This window comes from Herpailurus yagouaroundi, unplaced genomic scaffold (genome assembly GCF_014898765.1).
Source record: "Herpailurus yagouaroundi ecotype Mexico unplaced genomic scaffold, PumYag 29, whole genome shotgun sequence".
Lineage (NCBI taxonomy): Eukaryota > Metazoa > Chordata > Mammalia > Carnivora > Felidae > Herpailurus > Herpailurus yagouaroundi.
This window is the reverse complement of record NW_024412377.1, coordinates 101,679,459-101,705,919: the sequence shown is the minus strand read 5'-3', so window position 1 is coordinate 101,705,919 and position 26,461 is coordinate 101,679,459. Positions and strand designations below refer to the sequence as shown.

The window sequence follows — 26,461 nt, the reverse complement described above, 5'->3', positions numbered from 1 at the left end:
GGGGGGGGGGGGGGAAGGTGAATGCAAGGATAACAAAAGTAGTTCTTAGTTCTGCTCATCTTTGAAGTGAGGGTCAGAGTTTTGACAACAAAGCTCTTTCTCTTGGTAGTTCATAACATGGATTTTGGGTGACTGGTCAGTACATTCAGTGGTACCACACAATTTGTGGTGCTGTTGCTTTTGGTTCTATGTTTTTAAGATAGAATCCATCAGTTGTTTGCAATTGTTTTGTTGAATGTCTTGTTCTTAGTCTAGTTACCGATGAAGTCTTAAATTTGCCGGTGATAGAAGTGGCTAAAAAAAGGGCATAACCGGCCCCCCAAATGTGGTGGCAGAAATACCAGGTGCGTTATAGTGTGTGGACTTAAAACATTCTCGAGCAGTTAGAGGGCGTGTTGAGTTATTTATGATTGTTTTTCACACATTCTGTAAAATGACCTATAAGCAGGTATTTTCTTCAGAACACATCGAAAGTGTTTTGTCAGGTTCTTGATTTATAATCTTTGGAACATGCTTTTTTAAAAATTTTGTGTAATTACAATGAAAGTGTATGGTAATTGATCATGAAGATTACGCTTGTGAAGAATTTGTGGGTGTGTGTTAGCTATTTAAGTAAATTGATAAAAGAAGACGTTATGGATGTAAGAAAATGCATCCCATTTACACTGTATATTTACTCAAGGAGCTTGATGAAATTTCATTTTGGTCTTCTGTGGTTAACAGGTAGGTTAAGAAATAGAATCTAAAGCTGATGCCGTTTGGCTCATACAATTGATGTATTCTTGTCACTTGCATAATGTCATCCAGCAGTTTCTAAGAAAGAATAATTTTTTATCCTAGTACATCAGCCCAACAGTTAATATTTTTTTTTTTTCATTTTCTCATGCACTCTCATGGGCTTACCTGGGTTATATGTTATGATACAGATAGGACGGGCAGGGAGATCATTGCCATTTCACCAGAAATGGCAACACTATTCATTTTGCACCCACTCTAGAACACTTGCTGGAGTGTCAGGGAAGATGACATTTGCTATAAATAAAACTTTGAATCCACACTATTAGAGTCATTTACAGACATGGGTGTTCTATTATTAATATAGCACTAAGAGAGTATTATTAATATAATTAGTACTATACCTTATGGTTAGTATCAATAATCTCACATTGAACATGCTTGAAGTAGCTATTAATAACGGAATATAGTATCAGTGACAATTAATATTTATTGACCTCTTGCTAAATGCTAGGCGTGTGTTTAGTGCCTTACATGTTTGAACTCCTGTAACCCTCATACCCTATGACAGGGAAAGCACGATGAAGATCAGCTTTTATAGAAGAAGAAACTCTGTTAAGGTATTGGGACATTAAGTAATTTAACCACAGTCACAGGAAATGAAACATTCTGGCTCCACTGTGTTTTATTGCCTTCAACCTTAGGTTCCCTACAAATATGGTTGCACCACTCTTTGGGATTCAACTTTAAGCAACCTCATCTATTTGTAACAAAGCTGAGAGCATAGAAGCAAGTGAAAACAATTCTGTAATTAAAATAGCAACATTCTCTTTAAGAGTGTGCACAGTCAAGCTGTACAGAACTACTGGACGTTGTACTATTTTAGGTCTGTTAGTAAAGGGTATGGAGCCCGGACACTGGAGTGGAATCCAGGGGTTGTAGTTCAGGCACTGATGCTTCCAAGTTATTAAGTGAGATGAATGTTAATCTGTTAGAAATTGAAAGCACGGGGCGCCTGGGTGGCTCAGTCGGTTAAGCGGCCGACTTCAGCTCAGGTCATGATGTCGCGGTCCGTGAGTTCAAGCCCCACGTCGGGCTCTGTGCTGACAGCTCAGAGCCTGGAGCCTGTTTCAGATTCTGTGTCTCCCTCTCTCTGACCCTCCCCCGTTCATGCTCTGTCTCTCTCTGTCTCAAAAATAAATAAACGTTAAAAAACGTTAAAAAAAATAAAGAAATTGAAAGCAAAAGTCTAATGATTTTATAGAAATCTCTTTTGATTGGAAAAACAGTGCTTGAAATGGGCACATATTTATCTATTCATGTCTTTTGTCCATCTCTTCACTGGATTATTTGTTTTTCAGGTATGGAGTTTGGTGGGTTCTTTATGGATTTTGGATACTAGCCCTTATTCCCATCTGTCATTTGCAAATATCTTCTCCCATTCTGTCAGTTGCTTTTTGTTTTGTTGATTGTTTCCTTTGCTGTGCAGAAGCTTTTTGTCTTGATGAGGGCCCAATAGTTCATTTTTGCTTTTATTCCCCTTGTCTCCGGAGACCTGTCTAGTAAGAAGTTGCTGCAGCCGAGGTCGAAGAGGTTGCTGCAGCCGAGGTCAAAGAGGTTGCTGCCTGTTTTCTCCATATTTATCTAGTACTGTTCTTTAGGCTTTAAATAACTGGGAAGGTTTGGATGTAGAATAGAAAATACATGCATGTAGATCTTAACATGTGAATGAATGTGTTTAAAAAACACAATCTGCGCTTGTTTTTGTTGTTTTACGGTTTGATTAAGAAGGTAAAGTTTGAGGGGCGCCTGGGTGGCACAGTCGGTTAAGCGTCCGACTTCAGCCAGGTCACGATCTCGCGGTCCGGGAGTTCGAGCCCCGCATCGGGCTCTGGGCTGATGGCTCGGAGCCTGGAGCCTGTTTCTGATTCTGTGTCTCCCTCTCTCTCTGCCCCTCCCCCGTTCATGCTCTGTCTCTCTCTGTCCCAAAAATAAATAAACGTTGAAAAAAAAAATTTAAAAAAAGAAGGTAAAGTTTGACTGTGAAATAAGTTCCATCTACTCTTTTCTGTCCCATTTTCATTTTTCTGCTAGATCACTCTTTTGATGTCTTCAAAAAATCCAAGCGTTCCCCAGAATTCTCTGCTACAGGCCAGCTCTCTGACGTGCTGAATGGTGGCGATGAAGTTTATGCCAACTGTATGGTGATAGATCAGGTAAGGTGTGACTGATGTTACAAGAGGGATCTTGCTCTCTTTCCAAACGCTGAGTAACTGGGAAATATATTCAGCCTTGGTTTGCATCTCTCAAGATTTCAGCCTGAGGGTGGCCCTGGTGATGCTACAGTAGAGCCACCTCATATGAGCATTTAACTTAAGTTCTTCTTTCCATTCACAGCACACATTAACCCATCATGAAGCACTACAGAGAGGGATCGTGAGACACTGTCAAATGAGAAGAGTGTGAGAGCTCTTGTCTTACAGCCAAAATAGGAAATGACAGTTGGAAGCTTATACACACACACACACACACACACACACACACACACACACACATATGTATATGTATATATATGTATATATATATTAAACATACATATGTATATATATACATAATATATATATTAAACATTTATTTATTTTTGAGAGGCAGAGACAGTGTGAGCAGGGGAGGGGCAGAGAAAAAGAGGTTGACACAACCTGAAGCAGGCTCCAGACTCCCAGCTGTCGGCACAGAGTTCAACATGGGCCTCAAACTGACGAACTGTGAGATCATGACCTGGGTTGAAGTCAGCTGCTTACCCAACTCAGCTACCCAGGCACCCCGGGAAACTAATATCTTCTTTACAGCTTTTCAAAGTAACAGTGTGTGTACAACCTGATTCGACAATAGTTGTATTCAAATCCAGCAAACAGTTATAAGCGAGAGCTTGACGCTAGCCCCATACAATGTTGCCATATAAATCACTTCTTTAATCCTTACAACGCACCTGTTAACATATGCTAAGGTTATATAGCTTCAGTATTAAAAGAGAATGGTATTGGGGTGCCTGGGTGGCGCAGTCGGTTAAGCGTCCGACTTCAGCTGGGTCACGATCTCGCGGTCCATGAGTTCGAGCCCTGCGTCGGGCTCTGGGCTGATGGCTCGGAGCCTGGAGCCTGTTTCCGATTCTGTGTCTCCCTCTCTCTCTGCCCCTCCCCCGTTCATGCTCTGTCTCTCTCTGTCCCAAAAATTAAAAAAAAAAAAAAAAAAAAAAAAAAGTTGGAAAAAAAAAAATAAAAGAGAATGGTATCATACTCCTGGGAAGTTAGAACCCTTTAGAATGCCCCACCTATTCTCTGGCAGAGATTGGTGAGTTAGATCTCATAGAGGCATGTGGTTTGAATGATCCTCAGATTTTAATATTTATAAAAATTAATACATAGTTTTAGATCTGAAGATTACTCTGCACACTAATTTATGGACAATTTTAGGCATTTTCAAGGGTAATTTTGACAGCATATAATTTTTGCCTTATCCACAGACCTCAAAACCTAATCTCCAGAAAAGCTGCATCATATATATGCTTATTGAGCCCCCTTTTGTTGTTGTTAGTATGCGTATTACTTATAGATGTTTTCTGTGATACATACTTTTCTGTCTAGTAGATCTCAATTTCACCCTGAGTCAAGTATTTTGGGTTGTTTTCCTTTTGTGTTAAAATCATTGTTACATCAAATCATTGTTACATCATAAATGGCAGAGATTGGGATGATACTCAGAATGACAGAGGAACCAATAAATGAGAACGGAAATTAGTTGTAAATAGCTGGTATAGTTTTTTTTTTTTTGGCATAAAGCAGCTGAGTGTCAACCCTAGTTACAGAAATCTAGGATGAAACAGAGTTTAGGACAAACAGGGAGTTCGGGGGACATTCTTTGAAGACACAGGGAAATTGGGTTTGGCGTGCTCTAGCGACGTTCTGTTTCTAATGGTTGTGGTATTTTCTCAGCATTTAAATGAAATACTACTTGAGTTCTTATCTTTTGGCTCTGAGCCTTAGTGAATACTGCAATATTTCCTTTTACTTCAAGTAGCTAAAACTGTACATGACTCAGTATTACGTGGGGGACACTTGTGTTCTTGCATTAAGCGTGCAAAACTTCCCAAACCAAAGATGAGGTTAGGATATAATTTTGTTTGGGGAGATCTTGAGATAAGTATTGCTTTAGTATTGTGAAGTGTGAATTTCAAGAGAACTCAAATAGCCTAATCGATAAACTGAAATGGGGCTGGATTTGTGCAACGAAAACAGAACTAAAACTACAAGTATGAATACAAATCACAAAGTTCACTCTGTCAGTGGGGCATAGTTATATGGTTTCTTTTACTTTTCCTACATCGATTTGAATAGCAAGGATAATATAAGAAGTCCAAATTCTGCATATTTGAAATAATTGCTATCAGTATCTGAGAAGAATCCTGTTTAATTTCTTTCATCTGTCCCAGCCTGGCACAGATATCTAACTAGATTGTGATGAGAATCTTATTTGTGATGCTTTTTCCAGTGAATTCTCAAAGTTATCAGCCTATCTGATGAGGAGATATACATGGTAGAAACTATTTTGCAAATTACTCTGTCATATAAACTACTTTGAAAAAAATCCATTTTATTTGGACATCATTTCAAACCATAATTTAGTACAAAGAATACATGTATACTCTTTATCAAAATTCCCCAAATGTTAATATTTTACCACATTTTAGGGTAAATATACTCTGAGCATGTGTTTGTAGATGCAAATGATGAAAATAAGTACATAAATATTAACCATTTAAGGCAAGTTGAAAATATGGTGCCCTTTTACCCCTCAGTCTTTCATAGTCTATTTCCTAAAAAACATGGTTATCCTCTTACCAAGCACCTATAGTTACTGAAATCAGGAAATCACCATTAACATAGCATTAACTGTCTACAGACCTCACTCACTTTTACAGATTGACTCAATCAATTCTTTGTAGCAAAAGAATATTCAGTTAAATGTCTCGCATTTAGTTGTCCTTTCTCTTTAAATCTCCTATAGTTTGCAACCTGTCCTTAGTCTTTGTCTTTCATGAAGTTGATAATTTTGAAGACTACAGACCAGGAATGTCCTTCAGTTTTGGTTTCTCTGATAATTCGTCACAACTGGGTTCAGGCTACGTGTGGTTGGCAGGAATATTAAAGAAAGGGTGTTGTGTTCTTCTCAGTGCATTTTATCAGGAGGCACATGACACTTATTTATCCCATTACTGGTGATGTTATCTTTGATTTGCCAAGTTTGTTTTCAGTAAAATTACTCTCTCCTTTTAAACTATTAAGCGTCTTGCAGGGAGAGAGTTTGAGTCTGTACATCTCCTGTTACTTAACAAACTCTGAACTGCTGGTTTGAGCATTCCTTGATGATTGTTTTTGCCGTAGTGAATTATTATGATGATGAAGATTTAGGACTCCACCTTTCCTCCTTTTACTTCATTCCCCCTGTACTACCCTGTCACCAGTTTCACCCTCTTTCTTATTACTGTTTTGTCACCTGGAAGTAACTCCTTTGATTACTGCCACCTCAGATCACTGATGCTTTTAAGCCCCTTCCTTAGAACAAGGGCTTTGATCAACCAGGATTTTTTTTTTTTTTTCATATGTGTAGGTTGCCCTTTCTTTTTCCAGTGATGGTTTTAGGTCAGTCTTAGGCCCTCCATTATCTCCCTGTTTACTCTGCCATGCAGAATTTTCCAGACAGCTCTCATTTTCTGCACAGGCTTATGGCAGGAGTCTAGCAGGTTGTTTGCTGAAATTTGGCATTAGCATTATTTTTTACTGATAATTTGAAGTTTGGGGCATTTTATGTCTTTTAGTTAAGTCCCTGCATCCTATGTAGTTTTATTCTTATTTTAGTTTGTAATTTGTTTTGTTTTTTTGAGACTAGGATTTATGTGACCACCACTACCTTGGTTATCCAGATTCCAGGGACCTAAATCCTAAGTTTTCTAAGGTTTAAGACATTTTGGTGAAAATAAAATAGACACAGTATATAACCATTATGTCATTGCCTACTCTTTAATTTTTGCTCAAGTATTTAAAATACATCCCTTTTTTTGAGTCAGTGGCTCATAAAATGTTAAAAGCATAGTCCATTTTGGGTTTTGTAGTAAAGAACAACTTTATAAAGCACTCAGGTGGTCTTCTTCCTTTTTTTTTTTTTTTAATTTTTTTTTCAACATTTTTTATTTATTTTTGGGACAGAGAGAGACAGAGCATGAACGGGGGAGGGGCAGAGAGAGAGGGAGACACAGAATCGGAAACAGGCTCCAGGCTCCGAGCCATCAGCCCAGAGCCTGACGCGGGGCTCGAACTCACGAACCGCGAGATCGTGACCTGGCTGAAGTCGGACGCTTAACCGACTGCGCCACCCAGGCGCCCCATTCTTCTTCCTTTTGTGAATTATGGGATAGCACCCAAGTGAACAAAAACACCATGAAAGAATTTCTCCTTACATAAAACGAGAACAAACAAAACAAGGTAAATAAGGTGGAAGGTTGTTAAATTGGGGAAACTTTATTCTCTGTTCCGCCAGTCTTTCCTACTTTTGCTCTGCAAATATTTTTCTTTCAACTACTAGGTTGGCGATTTGGATATTAACTACATTAACATAGAAGGTATCACTACAAACACCTGCCCTGAATCGATGGGTTCTACTCTGGGACCTCAGAGCTGCAAGCATATCCTTGCTGCGGAAACCAGCCATGGAAAATACCCGCTAAGTGAGAAGAAGGAAGTGGCCTCAAGTACTGAAGCTCGGCAGTCCTTTGCATCACCATCTGGTTCATATGCTTCCGATTTTAATCTTTCTTTTGGTCTTCATGGATTTGAAAAGGAGCAAAGTCACCTAAAGAAAAGAAGGTAAGGGGAAAAAAAGGTAAGATACTATATTCTAAAGGAAAAGTGTAGAATATCAAAAAGCTTTGTAGCTAAACTTGTGAAATTATATTTTATTAGATTTTATTGTCCCATCCACTTTGATCTCTACATCAAAATATTACCCCCTTTTACATTCCTATATTCCTTGCCTTAAAAGTAAGACACTTATGAAAATGGACAAAAAAATAATAGAGGAAAAGCACAATGAGATAGCATTCTACATTACTTGATAGGCAAAAATTTTTAAAGTGTAACAATACCACATTTTGTTGAAAATGTATACAGTGGAAATCCCAAGTACAGTTGATAGGAGTGAAAATTGCATTGTAACTTTGGAAAATAATTTGGCATTATCTAGTAAAGACATTCTATCTCTTGTAGAAAATTTAGGAATGAGGAGAAAGGACTTGCGATCCCCCAGAAAGCCCCATTTTGGCTCTGGGATGGCTGTGGGACCCTTCTTTCAGTGGGTGCCAGGTTAGGAGTGTGTAACAGGATTGATGTTGAGCTCAAAGTGAAATGCACCTCACTCATTAAAAAGTCAATAACAAGCTGAGAGGCTGGCAACTTCTCATGAAGGAGAAATTTGAGGGCACACAATAAAAACTGAGGTTAACACAGGGACCTGAATCCTAAATTTTCTAAGGTTTAAGACATTTTAGTGAAAATTAAATAGACCCAACATATAACCATTTTGTTACTGAAACTTAACTGTTTTGAGAAGCTACAAGGGGAAAGTAAGCAATGCAACATTTATTTTAAAATGCCCAACAGCAACAAAAAAAAAAGATGAATGAAGTTTCATTCTAAAACTTGCCTTTTTTGTTTTACCACCATCCACAGTAAGAAATACTTTTCACACCATGACCCCGCGCCACCTACATACACAAAAACAGTAAAGAAATGTCCTATGAAATAACATGTGGAATGTATTCTGTTATTTTCTATTATATACTATTTTAAAAGAAAATTTGGGTCACAACCTAAATTATATTTCATATTTCACTAATGGGATTTTTAAAAATAGCATTATAAAACATTGACCAAGAGGTGATCCCGAAGAATATTGTTCATGAGGGGCGCCTGGGTAGCTCAGTCGGTTGAGGGTCTGACTTTTGCTCAGGTAATGATCTCGTGGTTCATGAGTTCGAGCCCCGTGTTGGACTCTGTGCTGACAGCTCAGAGCCTGGAGCCTGCTTCAGATTCTGGGCCACCCTTTCTCTCTGCCCCTTCCCTCTTCACATTCTGTCTGTCTCTCACACAAAAATAAATAAACACTAAAAAATTTTTTATAAAAAAAAGAATACTGTTCATGATACCAAATATCTTAGCTTAACAGCTTAATGAAGAAAAATAGTAGCCCAATTGAAATTAGTAGAAAAAGGAATGTTTTAATGTATAGCATGCAAAATAAGATAATAATCACTGATAGTTGTAGCGTATACTCACAGCAATGGAGAAATGTTGTATGTATCTGGAAAGGCTTATGTTAAATTACGATAGGATTGCAGGCAGCCAACCATTTGAACATAATGTTTATTAATACAGAGATCACAAGTTAAAAGCAAATAAAGGGGGACAAGACATCAGCAGACCTTTGACCCCTTTATCCCCTAAGGTCTCTGTCTACTCTCTGACTACCATTGAATTAAGGAAACTACATAGCACCTTAATATATCTATAATTACATTGTAATAACATTCAGAGCACAAGTATTTGCCAGAAAGTGTTTCTTCACACCAAGCCTTAGTTGTTTTTTTTTTGTTTTTTTTTTGTTTTTTTTTTTTTTTTTTTTTATGAGAAATCACTTTATGGACTTCAGCATTTGCACTGAATTACAGTGTGAAGTCCACCCCTGGTGTGTTCTGTGCTCAATGCCAAGGTGAAATCCCTCCATGGGTTCTGAAAGGAGAAAACCCCACTTTGGAACAGCTCACTGATGCCAGTTGTGGCTTTCATTTCTATGTAAGTGTCACAATTGATGACGTTGGTATTCAGTGGCCATTAAGTAGCCTATGGATTTTTAAGAAAAAGAACCAACATGGACTAATTCAAAGTTTCATATTCTTCATATTTCATAAGCGAGATGGTTTTATTGTGTTGTCATTAACATTTTAACTCCAGTACTGCAACAATGAAAGAAAAACACATTTGAAAATGCATTGAGCATTAACATGCCTATAGAAGCACTTGGCTTCAAAGTTTGAGTGGTTTAAAATGTAAATATTATGGAATGAGCCAGGAATATAGAAGGTCACATTCTTTTCTTTTAATTTTATGGTTATTAAAGTGAAAATAGGAAAGAAAAGCAGTAGGTTATCAGAATTATTACCTGCTTCTGAGGGGGAAATCTCTAAAAATGATGATCTAACGTGACACATTTGGGACCCCACTTGATTCATGTTGACTCCTGTCTTTTTTTTTTTTCTTTGTCAAAGTTTTATTTTAATTCTAGTTAGTTAATATACAGTGCAATATTGTTTCAGGAGAACTGAGTGATTCACCACTTGCATATAACAGCCAGTGCTCATCATGACAAGTGCCCCTGTTAATGCCCATCACCCATCTAGCCCACCCCCATCCACCTCCCTCTTATTGTTAAGACTCTCTCATATTGACTCTTTTCTTGACAATAGTCAGTTCTGAGGCGTGAACTGCAGTCTGTCCCTGATTGTCCCCGAGCTTTCCAGCCCCATGCTGCCTATTCCCCACAGGCCTCCCAAAGAGCCCAGTGGTTTTGTTTCATCCACAGTTTTAGTGTTTGAAGGATACGTAAGGCTGGTAATAATTAGATTTATGAAATAAGTAAGGCAGAACCAACTTACAGCAGGTTTTGTTAAAGTACTTGAAATGGCTTTTGTTAGGTAGCAATGTTCACTTGGGGAAACATAAAATTTTGTTGAGAAGAAGAGATTTCGGGGGGAGAAAAAAATTGTAAGTTTTGTTAGAAACAAAATGAGTCTGCATTGCATCTTCAGCCAAGGAGAATTTGAATTGAGAGAAACAGAAACCAGTGACTGTGTCGGTCAGTCTGTAGGCTTATGTGATGTTTACTTACCTTGTGCTTTAGTTCCAGCCTCGATGCCCTGGATGCCGACAGTGAAGGGGAGGGGCATTCTGAACATTCACACGTTTGCTACACTCCAGTGTCTCAGAGTTCCTCAAGAACCGGGATCCCTAGTGGGGATGAATTGGATTCTTTTGAGACCACCCCTGACCCAGATTTTAGTATCTCCAGGACCGAGTCCCTTTCTTTATCAAGTAACCTGCAGTTGAAGGTATTCTTAATGCTATTAATTTGGTTTGTTGTTAGCACGGAAGCCATGTTCTCTAAAGCAGTCCATCTCTATGTGAAGGACAGGTTATGTTTCATTCGCCTGTGTGAACAATTTTTTTTTGTTTGTTTGTTTCTTTTTGGAGACTCATGAGCTATGTGAATGAGTCTGTCTTGTTAATCTCTCCCACTCCATTTCATCCGTATAGTGCTTCAAATGACTGATTTATATTAAATTAATTTGCCATCAGTACATATAATCTTCCACATCCTTGGAAAACTTTACTGCCTCATAGAATGATTTATGCCACCGTTCCTTAAGCAAAGGGAGAAAAACTGGCAAGAAGAAGTGGATTTATGTGATCAGTCTGGTTTTGGCTCACATACATTTTTACTTGGCTCCGGTGTTGAGGTAAATATTACTAAGGCAAAGGTGGTATTTGTTGAGCCTTCCCGGCTGCACCAAGTAATGTGGGACACTGTAAACTCTGTCACTTTTCCTGTAGGAGAGGACTTTTCTCTCTCATAGACATTTTCACATTGGAGTTTTGTTGGGGTTGTTTGTTTCGTTTTGGGTTTTTTTTTTTAATTTTTTTTAACGTTTATTTATTTTTGAGACAGAGAGAGACAGAGCATGAACGGGGGAGGGGCAGAGAGAGAGGGAGACACAGAATCCGAAACAGGCTCCAGGCTCCGAGCTGTCAGCCCAGAGCCCGACGCAGGGCTCGAACTCACGGACCACGAGATCATGACCTGAGCCAAAGTCGGCTGCTCAACTGACTGAGCCACCCAGGCGCCCCTCGTTTTGGTTTTTAAAGAATGAACTCTTTTAACCTTGCAGACAAAGCCTTTTTGTGTTTCCACTTAAGTTTTCTTCCTTTTGGATTTCTTTTGTCTATTTGTTTTCTTTTGCAGTTGAGTTTACTACTGTAAAATAATGTGCCCTGTGCCCAAACTTCTCTTCCTGTGAACATCTGATAGTTATGATAATGCTCTGTTTTTGTAGTGTGCTTTGCAGTATATGAAGCATGTGTTACATTTGTACAAAATACATCATTTTCTCTTAGTTAGGACATAAATATTACCTTTTAGTTTTTGAGTAAATGAGGTTCTGGAGATATTAGATGTCTTGTCCAGGTTGCCCACGCTTGGTGATAGATCCATTGTTCGGTCCAGGCCTTCTGATTACGGTTCCTGAACCCTTTCCCTCAGCTCTTAGGCCTGTAGAGCAGTCATAATCTTTTGAACCTGAATGTCATGTGATATTTCTGGATGGTGAGAAATGGGTATGGTCGTTCATGTAGATACTTCTTCTGCACTTTGAATGGAATGATGAAAAACTTCTCATTACTTGGAGGGAAAAGTAATTCTGTCTTTCTGAATCAGTTCCAGGTTGTTCGCTTTTCAGGAAGACTCTGCCTTATAAAACGTATCTTGCCTTGCTTCTGTAATTACCCTATGTAACTTTTTGCCAAAGAGTTCTGGCTAATTTTCAAAGTTCCATTGTTAGGGGAAATAATTACTATGTATGACTTAAATGCAGAGGGTGGCATTTGGCTAGGGCCCTTTGTGGCCAGTCACCATTAGGGGTATAGGACAGCTCTGGCTGGCCTTTCTGATATCTAGAACCAGCGAGCCCTCCCTAATAAGAAATTCAGCAGCCAAGTCTCAAGGCCCTTTGAAACAGAGGCAGGCTTCTGTTTTCAACTTGCCTCCAGGCCCATTAACTAAACCAGTGAACTTAGGGAAACCATATGATTTCATCTAGGGAGAATGGAAGCTCCCAGCGCTTGTGAAGGACAGTTGCTGATGGCTTAATTTTAGTAACAAATTTTGTATTACTTTCTTTTAACTCTAACTTTAAGTGATAGCTTAAAAATGGATAAGTGGGATCAATCCTAAGGATCCTAGGTCCCAATTGGGTGAGAGTTGGGTACCATAAATGGCTTTAATGGTATTCTATTCCATATTGATTTAACTTTTCTGGAACGCATAAGGTAACCATGTTTTAATTATCTTGCCACCTTGCATTGTGACATATGTTGCAAATATAGAAATAGTGTGTAATTGGGAAGGAAGTAACAAAAATAGTAGGTCACCTAAAAAATAAAATTAAAGATCTATAAATCAGTGATATTCAAATAGCATTTCAGGAAGTGATAGATGGAAGGCCTGTTGAAAGATGGGCACAGACTAAAAGGATTTGTAAATTGACCTGGTGCATTCTTCCTGAGAGGCTACAGCTAACATTGTAAGTTTAAATAGCTGTTGGGAAATTAAAAAACTCATGTAAGTGGCTATTTCTCTACCTTCTAATAATTATGAAATAAAAAGCTATAAGTTAACATGGAATTTTGCTTAGATACTACAGTACAAAATAACAAAAAACCTGACAACTCGTTTGAAAAAAAAGTGACCCACTGTTGAATATGCAGGGAAAAAAATCATTTGACTTAATTTTTCACTTTTAACCAACCTGATTAGAATGTCATATGTGTATTTAAAGTGTATATGGGCAGGGAGACGCTCGAGTTTACTAAAGCATTAAAAAGACAGTACAATTTTAAAGTTGTGATAGGCAAACAAGAACAAATGATGAGATCACATCAGAAATATTCACACTGAGTCTTTTTACAGAGACGCTGACTTACTAACATTTGTGGTGAACACATACTCTCAAGTCCTGTGTAGAATTTTTTTTTTTTTTAAACTTTGTTATGATCTCTTCTAGGAATCGTTACTTTCTGGAGTCCGCTCACGTTCTTATTCCTGCTCATCGCCCAAAATTTCTTTAGGAAAAACTCGGTTGGTGCGTGATTTTACGTTGTGCGGTTCTAGTGAAGGTAAGCATTATTTACCATTTGGCTTTGAGAGCATTCTCTTCCAGAGCAGGTTTTCAGTCAGGAAAGGTGTATAAAATATATAAAAGCAGCACGCAGGAATTTTCAATTCCATTTTCATAATTGATTTTTCAAAGCTTAGCACAATCCTTTTCTCACTGTGTTTTAGTCCAATTACAGATTTGATGATGAAATTAAAAAAAATGCACAGACCACTCTGTGGCTCTGTTCTTTGAATGAAATGTTTTCCTCCAGGATGGTAGTGTAAGCTAGAGTTTATTCTAGGTTCATTATTATGAGAGCTTCAGAGGATGTGAAGCAAATTATAAAAAATTACTTCGCCTTAGTTTAAATTGCTGAAATAATTTACTTAAAGGCAAGGTTTGGCAAGATAGATTCCCCCCCCCCCCTTCTTTTTATTTAGCAGGGGACTTGAGACAGTTGAAATAAAAGAAAATAGTTGGAATCTGAGTCAAGGTATCTCAACACTCTTTGTGGCGGTGTAAACAGTCAGAAATAAAACTTCTAGAAAAGGGTGCAATAAAACCCTTCAGAAAAGGGTGCAAATCATAAGCATACAGTTTGACAAATTTTTAAAACTGAATTCAAATTACATATATAATGATGATGGGCAATTCAGAGCTGTGCTTGTAGCCCCTTGCAGCCACCACCCCCATTTTCTGCTGTATTTTGAAACAAAGGTATTTCTGTACATAATATATTATGTAGTAATTATATTTAAATGCATATCTGGAAGTATGCCAATATGTAATACCGAGCCTTAAAATAAAATGTTTGTCATTGCATTAATGCTTTTTTGTCTACCATCCTTAAGAGTCTTAAAATATTCAGAAAGCGAGAGGTGCCTGAGCCTTCTTAATTTCCCATTGTAGAATATTTATTTTATAAGTTTCCTTCTCTTCATTTTTACTTAAAAAAAATTTTTTTAAAAAAAAATTTTTTTTTTTCAACGTTTATTTATTTTTGGGACAGAGAGAGACAGAGCATGAACGGGGGAGGGGCAGAGAGAGAGGGAGACACAGAATCGGAAACAGGCTCCAGGCTCTGAGCCATCAGCCCAGAGCCTGACGCGGGGCTCGAACTCACGGACCGCGAGATCGTGACCTGGCTGAAGTCGGACGCTTAACCGACTGCGCCACCCAGGCGCCCCTAAAAAAATTTTTTTAATGTTTATTCATTTTTGAGAGAGAGAGAGCATGAGTGTGAGTGGAGGAGGGGCAGAGAAGGAAACACTAAATCCAAAGCAGGCTCCAGGCTCTGAGCTGTCAGCACAGAGCCCAGTGCGGAGCTCGAACCCACAGACCAAAGATCATGACCTGAACCGAAGTCAGACGCTTAACTGACTGAGCCACCCAGGTGCCCCGTTTTTACCTATTCTTTATTACGTTGTTGTTGTTGGTATTTGCATGTCACGTAAAACAGTCTTAAACACATGATCTTTGTGGTTGGAACTGCCATCCTAAAACAATGACTTCTATATGGGAGATGTTCCATAATTATTTGTTGAATGAATATCCTGAGCAAGATACATAGAGCACAAAACAACTGCTAAGTATTTTTGTTTTAGTTTTTCCTCATTCTCTCTGGGAATCTTTACTGGAAGAGGAGAAAGCAAGACTGATGATAAATGTCAGTTTGAATTTATGGAATGAGAAGATGGAGAAAAGGTTTAAGAAAGAAAGGAAAAAGATGGATTGAATTTGCCCTGGGTGTGTGCGCATGTGCGTGTGCGTGTACACACACATGCACACGCACACACATCATGAGTCTTTCTGAGATCTCCAGTTCTGCTTAACCTTAGTTTTGGTTGGGATTCCTTTTAATGGCAGCCTGACGTCTTTTCACTGCTTGTCCTAGATGGTAAAATAACTTCACGCTGTAACTATTTAGACAATGCTTCTAAATCTTTGCAGTGTGCAAAATGGCAGCCTTGACATTATATATGTGGTATGACTGGTTTTTAAAGTCACTTCAGAAGTTGGAAGTTGTTGACCAGATGACTGAGAGGAATTTGATCGTTTATAAGGGAAAAGAGCCCTGATTTATGAATTCATTAATGAATATGGAAGGGTATCTTTGCCTTACATACAATCCTTAAATCTTGGCAGTTGAGTTGGAAGGAATAAAAAACTGACCTGAATTTTTTTGACTTTTCTGTTAATAAAATCTTACTTTAGACAGTATATTTAAAAATCGGGCCCTTTCAGTGAAGTTTGGTCTCCAGAAAGTAAGAATCACAAATAGGCAATGTAGATTGAAGGTAAACAGCACATAGAAAAATTCCAATGGGTAAACCATAGGATATGAGGAATAAATGAACTCTTAAGGACGAAGGAATAGTTTTAACTTTGTGTGTGAATGTGATCAAAGCATAAGAGTGAAAGCTTAACTAGTTCAAAGATGGAATGTTTCATTGTTTAGTTTGCTTAGATTAATCAGAGGTAAATCGACATTTACATTACCGTAAGGTCTCTCTTGGTGAGTTGGAATAGCGCCAAAACCTTTCTCTATTTGAACAGAATCCAAGTCCTCTTTCCCCCCAGTGGGAAGCCCCTTTATATTAGCTACATTGCAGATATACAAAGATCGGATTCAGCCCTTTTCATTCCTATTTGCGATGTTTTCCCATCCTTGTCATGTCTAAGAGGTTACTTACTATTGTTTCTCATGATTTTTTTTTTTTTTTTTGGCCAATGGTATGATGGGGTGGCAACATTATTTAATGCTTGTATACACAAAATCCTGTCCTGTGATTCCCTTTGGTACATTGTGTGTTTAGATAGACAGGAATATTGTCAGTAATTAAAACCTCAGCAGGAAGGACACAGGTGTTCTAGTTTTAAGAATTTGAGGAGTGAAGTGAATGTACTTGTGAAAATCATTGTGCGCTGTTATTTGTCCAGTCACCTGAGTCTGGTTCCATTAGTTTCTTAATTATCTTGGACATGTGGCTAAATCTCTTGGTACCTTAGCATGTTTACAAGAAGCATAACGATTTCTTTCTCATGACTTGATTTGAGGAATACTTAGTAGTAGTGGTAAAATCCTTCAAATTCTTCAAAGCAGATTTTTTGTTATCTGCAAGATAGCATTAGATTTAACATTGATACTTACACATTTCAGGGATATGCGTTGATTTGTTTTGTCCCTTATTTATCTGACCCATTTCCCTTTGCGAACTGGTTTTGCTTTTTCGCTCTTGTGGATTGTAGAGGTAAAGATTTGTCCTTGCTCTGTAAATGATGTGTTCCACAGGGGCCACCCCCTCCTTCAGTCTCCGTCACTGTCGAAGTCAGTGTCTTGTGTTCCATCCTTGTAATGGGTACTCCAGTTCCGGAAAGAAGATGGCGCTTACCTGCTCGCATGAGCCTACTCCTTCTGTCTCCCATCTCCCCTGCCCCCAGGTCCAGCGGGGAAAGTGATTCTCCCTTTGCTACCACAAAGCACATCTCTGAACTGGTTGCTGCTAGGATTTTATGAAGACGTTGCAGCTCTGTTAAAACGAACTCTCCCTTATGCTGATCTTTGAGACTTTTCTTTTGAGCTTCACTAAAGCGGCAGCTAAGATGTGTACTGATTCTGTATGTTGGGGGAATTAGTGTTACAAATAAGTGATGAAGCTGTCATGAGAAATATCCAAAGAGACAAATAATTATTGCAGTGCTGACACTGTTTGCTGCTGCTTGCTGATGCTAACTTAGTTCATAAAGTCATTAAATGTTGCCCTGGGTTGGCCTCCTCCCTGTCCTCTCCAAACTAGGGGCAGTGAGGATATCCAGAGCAATGCCGTACTTAGGTAAAATAACTTGTTTTCTCATTATTTTCTAACTGACGGTGTGAATAATGATGCAATATGGTTGAGTATGTGCATTTCAGACTAACGCATGACTACTGGTTTGTCTGCCTCAGTTTTCATTTTATTGTTCTGTGTCTTGTAGAGCAAAGAGCTTACAGCTTACCGGAGCCACCAAGAGACAAAAGGTATTTTAACTGTTCCAAATTTCCTGAGGGCCTCCTTGCCATCTTTGGAAATGTTTGCGTATGACTTTTGAGATCCCTTCGATAGTTTGTGAGAGTTTCTGTGTAATAAGCCTACGTGAATCCTTTGCCCCCTCTGAAATCTGTATTGGTACAGGTTGGCCAGCGTGTTCCTTCGAGTGCCCAGATATGCGGGCCTCAGCCCTGGGGACAGAGTGTTTTTTCTTTGGTTATTTCTAAGGACAAACACCTCCAATGTACTGGACCAAGAGGCGCAGCAGTGTGAGGGTGACCTGCCTCAGAGGGGCATAAGGTTCTTCCTAGGTCTGTCTGCCCTGACGAGCAGACTTGCTGCGGGAGCAGGCCCCTGGTTGGTCACATGTACAAAGTGCATAACCACCTCTGCTGTATGTCTTTATGGCTATTGCCAAGAGAGGTTGGTTCTCTCTGGAACAGGAAGAACAAGTGATACAGAAAGTCCTATAAGCGTTAACAGTTTTCCGATGGATGGGCAGATCTGAAAGCTGCAAACCTAAGCTTCCCTTTTCCCTAAGCTGCTGCTTTTGGTGGAGTCAGGCTTGGGAAGCTGACCAGCGGGCAGGCGGGATTGTCGAGTTCTGCTGGTCCTTCAGTAACTGCTCGAAAGTCATGCGGGGAAACAGCCCTGGGGTTATGTGCAACACCAGTGCCAGAAACGACATAAACGTTTGGCTGGAAGAAACAAGGTGAAAAAAGAGGAAGGTGGCTTTAACTTGAGTGACAATAATGCTAAAACTGGAACCTTTTAATACATACATCGAGATGGACTGTTTTGTTTTATTTTAATGTTTTAAAAATATGTATCTGGAGAGAGACAGAGACAGACAGTCTTCCTCCTGTCATCTATTTAACAATTGGAGAAGTAATAGACTGATGGTAAAGATTTTTTTTTTTTAATTCAAAAATACTTCTTCTCCACTAGGAGAGGGGTTTAAGACTGAAAAAGCCAACGTCTTAATTGGTTAAATATTAGTCTGTAAAATACTTGAACTTGAATGGGATGTGTGGAGAGGGTCCCTTTCTCATTTCTCATTTTGTCACTCCTGTGTTTTTCTTCTTCAGTGTGTCTGCATCCTGAAGCGTCTTTCTCAATCTATCCCCTGATGTATCCAGTAGAGTAGATATTGATCTCAGTCTGTGCCCAACACCTTTTGGATGCTGATGCTTTGCTTTGGTCATGTTGTACTTACTGGAGCGGATTGCCTCCTTTGGAGTTCTCTTATTTATGTTAATCGCTTAGTTTCTGGAAAAGAATGCAGCCGGCTGAAAGGGGGCTCACTCCAGAATGTGTAGGCTCTTTTCTGCAGGAGTGGACACTTTGTATGTACCAACTTTTTTTTTTTTTATGCACAAAATATAGTAGTATTTAATTCTCCCAAAATGTTAGTGTAAACAGTAGCTGACAAATACAGTTTAATGCTCTGAATATAAGTATATAATTCGTTTTTTAAGTTTTTATTTAAATTCCAGTTAGTAAACATGCAGTGTGATATTAAATTCAGGCTGTACCAACTTCTTAATGATCATATGGCATGACAGTTATTTTATTGACACCATCTATCTTAAGTGTGTTACACTTATTACTTTATGTATTAAAAAAAAAAATCCGAGCATCTGAATGTCCACAAAGAAGTCTCACTGTGTCAATTTTCAATTGGATATTGGGAATTCCTTTTAACACTTAGGATGTTTAGTTCTTTGAAAAATAGATGATAGATATTATAGGTTTAAAGATTAAAGTACTGAAGATCCACGTTCTTGAGATACTTAAAATTATCTTTTTTTTTAAAATTTTTTTTTTCAACGTTTTTTATTTATTTTTGGGACAGAGAGAGACAGAGCATGAACGGGGGAGGGGCAGAGAGAGAGGGAGACACAGAATCGGAAACAGGCTCCAGGCTCCGAGCCATCAGCCCAGAGCCTGACGCGGGGCTCGAACTCACGGACCGCGAGATCGTGACCTGGCTGAAGTCGGACGCTCAACCGACTGCGCCACCCAGGCACCCCTTTTTTAAAAATTTTTTTTTCAACGTTTTTTATTTATTTTTGGGACAGACAGAGACAAAGCATGAACGGGGGAGGGGCAGAGAGAGGGAGACACAGAATCGGAAACAGGCTCCAGGCTCTGAGCCATCAGCCCAGAGCCCGACGCGGAAAATTATCTTTATTGTAAAGGTAATGCCCTGAGAACCTCTGAAGAATGGGGTTTGCAAAACTTGATTGTGGATGATTCTGTTGATCATCAAATCAACAATAGAGGTTGGGCATCTTGTTCTGGGATTTGAAGAGTTTAATTTTTTTTTTTTTCCAGATTCTTAGAAATTGAAAAGCTATTTAAATTATGTTATGAAAGCAGTTGGGGACTTTTCCCTTCTCTGTTCTTTCCTAACGTAACTAATTGTTACATAGGTGAATACCACATAGTTCGAGTTGACACACGGAATCTGCCGGAACTTCCACATTTGCCCAGAGGTTATGCTATGTGATTCATTTTCATAATGTGACAGTGGAATGTGTCTGCGATATTCACATTTCTACCATGTTTGTTTGTTTTAGTCATTTATTTTGAGAGAAGGTGAGCAGGGGAGGAGCAGAGAGCGAGGGAGACAGAGAATTCCAAGCAGACACTGTGCTGTCAGCACAGAGCCTGACATGGGGCTCGATCTCAACGACCGTGAGATCATGACTTGAGCTGAAATCAAGAGTCAGACACTTAACAAACTCAGCCCTCCAGGCGACCATGTTTCTTAGTTTTTTAATACCGAGTGTTACAGGTGTTTTTTGTTTGTTTGTTTACTTGGTCATGTCTCAGGTCTTCTCAGTTTTTGAATTTAAAGAGTAAGGGGTATGACTTCATGTTCATGTTGTAGTTTTGTAGAGGGTATGTGGAAATTGTGCATTTAAAGGTTTTAATTTTTTTTTTAGTGTTTATATTTAAGAGGGAGAAAAAGAGCACACACGAGGAGGGGAGGAAGGTGCAGAGTGAGAGGGAGACAGAGGATCCAGTGCAGGGCTCAAACTCACAAACCGTGAATGAGATCATGGCCTGAGCCCAGGTTAGATGCATAATGATTGAGCTACCCAAGTGCCCTGCATTTAAAAGTTTTAAATCAAAACAGAAGCATTGCTTTTGATAGGTTCTTCTGTAGCACGGAGAATTGGGAATAGAGTTGGATAAACAGAATGTTCTTTTTTTTTTTTTAATTTTTTTTTTTAACATTTATTTATTTTTGAGACAGAGAGAGACAGAGCATGAACGGGGGAGGGTCAGAGAGAGAGGGAGACACAGAATCTGAAACAGGCTCCAGGCTCTGAGCAGTCAGCCCAGAGCCCGACGCGGGGCTCGAACTCACATACCGCGAGATCGTGACCTGAGCCGAAGTCAGATGCTTAACCGACTGAGCCACCCAGGCGCCCCCAGAATGTTCTTTTATTTGAGAGAGTTGATTTCTGTTTCTGCTGTGAGGTAGGTAGAAGGGAGGACTTGAGGACCCCACAATCCACATTGACCTTACCATTCTTTAATTCTGAGACTGAGGTCTCTCACCAGATGATTCTTATCTTAGACATTGGATGGCACTTGGTGGGGTCACAAGAGGTGTTCCAGAGGTAATTCTTTCTAAGGTCTCAAACATGTTTTTCCCCTGAATTCCAAAAGTGAGTCTGTCATGAGTGTTGCAAATGAGGATGCTTAAGAAACTAGAGCTACGGAAATTTATAAATCTATTAACTGGTCAGTTACCTAAGAAGGTAGTTGTGGAAGTAGAAAGGAAATAAAAAGGTCCAAGTTGCTTCTGTCACTCTGCGTAGTCCTAGGGTATCGTCACTTCCATCCTGCCTCTTTGCTTTCTGGCTTTTTCAACGGTTTTCTCGAACTATCAAACCCAGTTGCACTTATTGTACAGAATTTAAATAGCACGACATACTCTGTCCTGCTTGTGCCTTTAGATCTGTAGGACCAAGAGGCACTTAGGCAGCCCTGTATCATCTTTTCTAAATGTGTTCATAGGTTTGAACTCTTGATTGCCTAACGTAAATAACTGTATTAATAATGATGTGTATCTAATATAAATAAATAACAAAGTTTCGTTTAATACGTGTCAGGTAAGTACATCATATATTTAAGTGGGAGAAGGGGCCTTAGAAATAATTGGAAGTCTAAGCCTAGCATTAATCAGATGAAAAACTAAAGTCCTAGGACTTGTCATTGTAGTCGTTGTTATGAAATGTGATCATATATTTTGGTGCATAACAGTAACATGATAGCTTTTGAAAAGTGTTTCCCAGAGAGGAATGTGTTACCCACTAATGTGGATGAATGAGAAGTTAGGGAGATGGGAGAGACTTGGGTTACAGAATGTTCTACAGAAGTGTTACCTGGTTTTACATAATACTTGGTTGATCTTTAATATAGTCATTCTCTTCCTCCCACCCCCTTTATAATAATATTAGAAGTATAAGACAATCAGAGAAAGTTTCAGGGGAAATAGAACTTCTCATAGCTGGGACTTTTTTTTTTTTTTCTCTAAAGAATGATTATATGGATTAGGGGAAAATAAATGATGATCAGTGTGTTCACAGATAGCATACTGTTATCTTCAGATTGCCTTGTATTGTGGGGAATTATCCACAGCCTTCTTTCTTTTACAACCCAGGGAGTCTCAGATTGCAAATAGCGGGTTGAGTGGGAGAGACTGAACCAAGAGGCAGACAGTCTGTTTCTCAAACTCTATTATCAAAGGAAATGTGTATTTGCTGACTATTATCTCTGTGTTCTAAAAATAAATAAAATCCAGTTTCATATTGCTGGTTATTTGGCTTTTCTGTGCCCTAGGAAATTGCTGTTTGCATAGTGAATAGGGAGATGAGGGTTTGCAGAGTGAAGGTGTAAGTCTAAGGTTTCCTTTATTTCTCTAGTATTTTATTAAGAAAAAAAAAAAAGAAATATACAGAAAAGTTAAAAGAATTATCTGCTGAATACCCATTTCTACTACTTAGATTCTATAATTGATATCATGGTGAGATAGTTGCTTTATCACACATCCATTATCCATCTATAAAATATATTTTTAATAGAGTCTATCTTTATCTTTACAGCATCCATTAAAACCTGAAAGATGTGTATACACACGTGTGTACATAAATGCTATTTTTTACTCCCTCTTTAAGTTCTGATAAGCCATGATAACAGATTCTTTTTTGTAGAATTCAGCAAGAAGAATGGGATAAATATATTATACCTGCCAAGTCAGAGTCTGAAAAATACAAAGTGAGCCGAACTTTCAGCTTTCTCATGAATAGGATGACAAGCCCTCGGAATAAATCCAAGGTAACTCAAGTTCTGTGCCTTTTGTGTTTAAAGGGTCGCTGGTTCCACTTTTCAGCAATTAGTATAGTTTCCACTGGCCCTTGAAGATCCCTTATCTTAGCCTTTGTGTACACATATTCAAAGACCTCTACATTTTTTTCTGAAATATTGTCCAAGTCACTAGAAGTGCAAGACAAATGCAGCCTGTGCACATTTCCATTGTGGCGTCACGACACTCCTCCATGAACGGCCTTTACGTTCAGACAGAAAGTGTAGAGACTGTATGGCTTCTGTGACTACATTGGCTCTCAGCATTTCTCTTTTCTCATTTCTCCCCACTTGGCTGTTGGTGCTGTATCTGAAGACAAAAAGCAAGGACGCCAAAGACAAAGAGAAACTGAGCCGACATCAGTTTGTCCCTGGAACATTCTCTGGGGTTCTACAGTGTTTGGTTTGTGATAAAACGCTCCTGGGGAAGGAGTCATTCCAGTGTTCCAGTAAGTTCTCCGACCCAGTGCGTGCCATCTTTGTACTTTGCCCCCGCAGACAGTAAACTCCCCGAGAACAGGGCCATTGTTAAGCATGTTTACATAATCCTTCATAGTAGCACCGCACATGTGGTTTAATGACTTACCCAAGCAGTGAGCCATGATGGTTAGTCAGTGCTTTTTGTCCACAAGTGATAGCCTCCCAGAACCCCAGACCCGTGTATCTCACTGATTGCTTGACGTCTCTCTGTGGGTGTCTAAATAGGTTCTCAAATGTCGCATGTCCAAAATGGAGCTCTGCTCTGTTCCTTGGCCCATCTGCAGGCTGCCCCTCTCAGTTAATGGCAGCTCTATCATGGCAGCCAGATGCTCATGCCAAAAATCTTGAGGTCTCTCTTTATGCCTCTTCATCTCTCATATTCCACCTCCAGTCCTTCAGCAATCCTCTGGGGCAATCTTCACAATATGGATGAAAGCCAGCCACCTTTCATCCTGCTGCTGGTATCACCCTCGTCTAAAGCTACCATTTCAGTCACTTTCTAATTGGTTTCTTTGCATTTCTGCCACAAATGGTGCAGTTTGGAAAACATCTGTTCTCAAAACGTGAGCCATAGTGAGCGTGTGAAGGCACACATCCTTATGTTCCAGATCCTCCAGTGGCTTCCTACCATCCCCCGAGGAAGGCCAAAGCCCTGAAAATTGGTGCAAGGCCGCAGGGTCTCCCCTGTCATCCTCTCCCCCTCCCTCCCTCTGTTCCTCTTCAAAATCCACATGCAAGAAGGCTGTCCTTCATTCCGTGTTGATGGTGCAAGCCGACACCTTGGACCCATCGATTCCTCTTTGCTCTGGTCCCCCAACTCGATACCATTCAGTCCCTCACTTCCTTTACTCTGAATACTTTTACCAGCTTCCTCTCGGTCAAACACCACTTCCTTCTTTCCCATCTGTGCTTAAGGACTTCTCTCTCTTTTTGTTCACTGGAGTAGCCCACACTTTCCAGACAGATGTGTTTGGTTGCCTGTGTGCTGAATAGTCCTATAGGTGGTTCCTTCCTCAGCCTCAGTTTATAGCCAGCGGCCTCGCCTGGCATGTGTTCTCTTGCCTCTTTTCCTTGCTTATGATGATCTTCCTCCTCTGAGTTTCCCCAGCTCCTCTGTATCTGTCTTGATTTCTTGCCCCATCTTGGGAGGTGTTCCCTGACCAGCATGTCTGAAAATTTTGCACACCACATGTATGAGCTCTTTACCTCTTCCGTTTAATGTAATGTACACCCTCCTGTTTTTAACTACTAAAATAGACTTCCAGGACTCTAATCACACAGTGGTTCTTCTGTATTCCCTGCAGCAGCTGTCACAAAGCCCAGCCTTTGGGTACTCATGTGTAGTTAATGCTTATGGGGTGGGGGGTGGGGGGCGGGCTCCCTGAAAGGTAAACTTCTGTATCACAGGACATGTTGGTTCACACAGAGTTGGTCAAGTGGATGGCCATGAGACTTTTTGTGGAAGATGGAAATGGCTGAAAATATAGAGGATGTAGTTAGCTTTTAAAATAGTCATTATTGGGGCGCCTGGGTGGCGCAGTCGGTTAAGCGTCCGACTTCAGCCAGGTCATGATCTCGCGGTCCGTGAGTTCGAGCCCCGCGTCAGGCTCTGGTCTGATGGCTCAGAGCCTGGAGCCTGTTTCCGATTCTGTGTCTCCCTCTCTCTCTGCCCCTCCCCCATTCATGCTCTGTCTCTCTCTGTCCCAAAAATAAATAGATGTTGAAAAAAAAAATTAAAAAAAAAAAAAAATAGTCATTATTTTTTAAAAAAATGCACTAGGGCTCATAAAGGATACAAGGTTTAAGGAGAAATTTAAAACTATCCAAAATCTTAACAGCTAGAAAAGATGGCTATTCATATTTTAATGGAGCCCTTTCTAATAATAAAAAAGTTAGCTGTTAATGCTGGTGTTTTTATATGAAATGTGTTTGATTACTCTTAACTTACTATACATTTAACTTTTTCCCCAATTTTTTTTTACAACAAATAATGTTGTAGGTGGCATTCTTTTGCATATAACACTGTCCACATCTTTGATTATTGTCTTAAATTCTAGCATCAGTAGGTGTTAAATTTCCTCTTTAACCTACAGTTTTTAAAAAGTTTTAGGACTTACAGTTTTTAAGGAGAGGAGTGTTGGGGGTTTAAACTTTGATTATTAAGTTTTTTACATGGGGCAAGAGATTGTGACATGTGTAAGCTGCTGTTATTAGGAAATAATCCTATTTTACGGGTGTATTTTTGTTTTTAATTATGAAGATTACTATTTCCAATCTGAAAACCATGATATGATATAAAACAAAACATAATAGTCAAAATTTTGGTGTTTGTATTCTTTTTTGTTAAAGCCTGAGTTGCTACTTTTTCACAAATTCCTTTGTTTATAAATAGATTTCACTGCTTACGTTTAGATATTACATTCTGCTTATGTTTAGTTATTACATTATTTGGTGCACAGACATTCACAAATCACAGCTTTGTTGAAGATTTGACTTTGATAAATATAAAATAACCTTTTTAATGCCATTATATGCTTTGGGCATTGAATTTTACTTTGTCTGAAATTAATATTCCTTTTGCTTTCCTTTTCTTTGAATTTTCCCTTACTATTTCTTTGTTTTTAATTTGGAATGTGTGTCTTTAATTTAGACGTAATCTGGAATTGAGAGCTAGTATTTTATAACAAGGCTTTTTTTTTTCTTATTTACTCAATTTTACAGCTGTCAATTATCTTTTTTTTTTTTTTTTTTAATTTTTTTTTCCAACGTTTATTTATTTTTGGGACAGAGAGAGACAGAG

At 39.1% G+C, this 26,461-nt stretch overlaps 1 protein-coding gene across 5 annotated transcripts in view; it reads left to right on the top strand.

The window, feature by feature from the left end:
- ARHGEF28 (Rho guanine nucleotide exchange factor 28) overlaps positions 1-26,461 on the top strand; it is a 317,945-nt gene that overhangs the window by 212,361 nt on the left and 79,123 nt on the right. For all 5 annotated transcript variants that reach the window (XM_040450927.1, XM_040450934.1, XM_040450917.1 and 2 more), the window contains 7 exons: positions 2,830-2,951; positions 7,375-7,655; positions 10,744-10,951; positions 13,679-13,790; positions 17,747-17,789; positions 23,031-23,154; positions 23,498-23,630. In XM_040450927.1, the coding sequence (XP_040306861.1) occupies positions 2,830-2,951; positions 7,375-7,655; positions 10,744-10,951; positions 13,679-13,790; positions 17,747-17,789; positions 23,031-23,154; positions 23,498-23,630 (1,023 nt within the window). The remainder of the gene's footprint in view (positions 1-2,829; positions 2,952-7,374; positions 7,656-10,743; positions 10,952-13,678; positions 13,791-17,746; positions 17,790-23,030; positions 23,155-23,497; positions 23,631-26,461) is intronic.